Source organism: Chrysochloris asiatica, unplaced genomic scaffold (genome assembly GCF_000296735.1).
Source record: "Chrysochloris asiatica unplaced genomic scaffold, ChrAsi1.0 scaffold00146, whole genome shotgun sequence".
NCBI lineage: Eukaryota > Metazoa > Chordata > Mammalia > Afrosoricida > Chrysochloridae > Chrysochloris > Chrysochloris asiatica.
The window spans coordinates 585769-589316 of NW_006408664.1; the positions used below are offsets into that span (position 1 = coordinate 585769).

Here is a 3548-nt window from a genome sequence, read left to right on the forward strand (position 1 = left end):
CCAAGCCATGGTATTTTCAATAAACTCATATGCATGCGAAAGCTGGACAGTGAATAAGGAAGACCATAGAAGAATTGATGCCTTTGAGTTACGGTGTTGGAGGAGAATATTGAAAGTGCCCTGGGATGCCAAAAGAACAAACATCCGTTTTGGAAGAAGTGCAGCCAGAGTGCTCCTTGGAGGCCAAGATGGCTAAATTTTGTCTTTCATACTTCGGACATATTGTCAGGAGGGACCAGTCACTGGAGAAGGATATCATGTTTGGTAAGGTGGAGAGGTCAGAGAAAAGAGAGGAAGACCCCCAACGAGATAGATTGGCCAAGTGGCAGCATCGATGGACTCAAGTGTGGCAATAGTAGTGAGGCTGGCCCAGGATCAGACATTGTTTCGTTCTGCTGTGCATAGGTCGATATGAGTCGGTGCTGACTCAGTGGCACCTAGCAACAACAACTCGGTCCTATAGGGCCACTATAAGTGGGTGTCGACTCAATGGCAGTGTGGTGTTTTGGTGTTTTTATTTTAATTGGTGTGACTGGTGTTTTCTAAGCAGATGACATTGTTCTCACAGTACACCTCAGGGTCACATTGAGGGTAGTCAGTGTCCTGAACTGTGTGTTGTGGTACCTCTGCTTCTCTGGCCTCCTGCCCTCACAACCACTCTTTTACTGAAAGCAGCCTTGTGTGAGAGCCGTCAGGATAGTTAACAGTTATGATGGTTAAGTAATGTAGGACGAGTTCTTTCCCCTTAGAGTTTGACTTTGTGACTGTCTAGATTAATCAAAAACCATTTTCATTATTGATGCTTTCATGGGTATTTTGTTGTTGATTTTGCTGAGGTGGAAGGAGAAGAATGCTTGTGTAGCATCTTTTCATTATGCCATTAAACTTCTGAATCTCCGGGGCTCAGGTACTTGCAGCTCATCTGTGGGAGAGGTGTCAGACAGCTGGGGATTCCAAGTTGAGCCCTGTCTCATCTGTGACATTTTCTTGTTAGCCTTTTTCAAAAGACATCAGTGAGCTACGGCAGGAGTTGGAGAGACAGCTGGAGACGTGGCAGCCACATGAATCTGGAAACCCAGAAGAAGTAAGTCACTGGGTTTTTATAAGGTATTGTGAGGCCTCCTCCCCCCAACCCCTTTACTTTTTTAAAGATACAGTAAGCTTGGGTTCTTAGCTTCCATTGCCTTATGGAGAACATAATTACAGCTCTAAAATGTAAGTCTAAACTCAACTCATTGTTTCCAGCCTACTTTGCCCCAGATCTGTAGCTTTAATTAAAACAAAGAAGCTGATGTGTTTAATTCCTTTAACTTTTGTTGCTGTCTCTGTAATTAATAGTTGTGTAATGGATGAGAAAATAGATGTGACAGGTTGAAAACCAGGCAGCCACAAAAGGGAGAACACAGCAAGTCTGTCCTGTGTCATCCTCACATCAGGCCACCTGCATCAGGCTGTCTGACTTAATGTAGCAATGCTGATTACCCAGAAATTAAAGTGTGTGGACACAGCATCATTGTTCCTGTTCCTACCACATATGTGTGCTGAGACTTTAAGTAGCTGGATCTGCTGGTACCAAAGTACCCATTCACATATCCTCCCCTAATTGGACTTGTGTTTGTTATACTTCTTGTAGATGATGTGAAAAAGACATTTATTTGGTCTGTAGTTCTAATATTTTACCACCTGTTGTTTATCATTTGGAACTGTAGGATGTGGTTTTGGGGGAAGGGGAGACATTTTTAAACACATGAGAGATGCTAAATGACACTGTAAAGCTCTTCTGCTGACAAAGTTCATGCAAGTCATTTCTGTTGCTCGGCTTCAAGCCCTCAATTTGGTGTAATGGCCTTGGTTTGGCGCTGACATTATTCGGTTGACTTATGTTGTTGCTTTTGTCACAGGAGAAGGCTGCAGCTGAGATGTGGCAGAGTTATCTGGCCTTAACTGCACCTCTTTCGCAACAGTTGTGTGAACAGCTTCGTCTCATACTAGAGCCTACCCAGGCAGCCAAGCTGAAGTAAGCCGTCCCCCTCTTGGGTGCACTCACAGAGCTCACCTCGTTATTGACAGTGCTGGCATCTGGCCTGTCATCTCTGCCACCGAGGCACCAGTTCCTTGCCCTGTTTTTGTTACTATTTCTACCACAAAAGTTCCTGTGATGTTTGGCATGATGCAGTTGCTTTTATTTATTACTGTTTGATGGGGGAAATAGTCTGTGCCTACTTGTGAACATGTAATGATCATATAGGTCTTTTCAAGGATATTTCTAAAATCAGTTCTAGAACAGAAAAGAGAATCCAGTGTTCAATATTTATATAAAGATTATTTCTAAAATTCTTACATTATTATCTCACACACATCCACTTTTTCTGACTGACTTACTCTTCAGCTGACAGTAACTCATTTGTACCAGCTTCCTAGTTACTACAATTTGTTTATATGGTATTATTAATGTTCTCAAGGGGCAAGTAGGTGTTAACTGATCTTTGCTTCTCTTTGGTTTAACTTAATAGAGGAGACTACCGAACTGGGAAGCGACTGAACATGCGGAAGGTCATCCCATACATTGCCAGTCAATTTCGGAAAGACAAGATTTGGCTTCGAAGGACCAAGCCCAGTAAACGCCAGTATCAGATTTGTTTGGCCATCGATGACTCTTCCAGCATGGTAGACAACCATACCAAGCAGGTGAGGTAGAGAGCTATAGTGACAATTGGATAGGAAATCAATACCAAACCGTTTTTTACAGATTTATGATTAGGGGTCAGGTGCGGGAATTGTTTGGAAATACTACCTAGTAACCTTTTCTAAGAATGTGTTAAGAAGACCTAAACTTATAAAGGCGCTCAAAAGGGACAATATCCCAGATTCATCAAATATGTTGGTCCCTGATTGTTGTTAACCTTTTAAATGGTTATTTTGTTTGTTAACCCTGCTAATGGTATTGTCCAGTTGTAGAATAAGTAAATCTGACAATGTTTAGCGACCCTGTATAGGGTTTCTGAGGAGTGGCTGGTGAGTCTGAACTGCTGAATTTGCAGTTCAACCGAACTCATGGTCCAAAGATTGCATTATCCTACAGCGCCACAACAGGACTCCTAAATGCAATGTACAACACCATTATTAAGCTATTCTTTAAGACTATACATAGATTAATACGGGTATTCTTGCTCTTTCAAAGTTCCCTTTATGCCAGTGTGCTTTTATGAAAGACCTACATTTCCATTAACTGAAAGAAATCCAAAGAGGGTTTTTGCTTTACACATAATGTGAAAGGTAGTGTTCAACATCTGTTTTGCAGCAAGCTGTTAAAGAGGCAGTGAGCACCCAGATCAGCAGGAGTGGCCTCACAAACAGTCCCTTCCCCAGGAACTTACACTTAGTCTTTGTTGTGGTTGGTTATGTGCCGTGGAGTCGGTTCTGACTCATAGTGACCTTGTACAGGGTTTCCAAGGCTGTAAATCTTTACGGGAGCAGAAAGCCTCATCTTTCTCCCGTGGAACAGCTGGTAGTTTCGAACTGCTGACCCTGAGGGTCGCAGCCCAATT

At 42.6% G+C, this 3548-nt stretch overlaps 1 protein-coding gene across 1 annotated transcript in view; it reads left to right on the plus strand.

The window, feature by feature from the left end:
- The window catches only part of MDN1 (MDN1, midasin homolog (yeast)), a 204842-nt gene that overhangs the window by 197028 nt on the left and 4266 nt on the right, over positions 1–3548 (plus strand). The window contains exons 95-97 of the mRNA XM_006870613.1: positions 995–1084; positions 1902–2017; positions 2514–2688. Of these exons, the coding sequence (XP_006870675.1) occupies positions 995–1084; positions 1902–2017; positions 2514–2688 (381 nt within the window). The remainder of the gene's footprint in view (positions 1–994; positions 1085–1901; positions 2018–2513; positions 2689–3548) is intronic.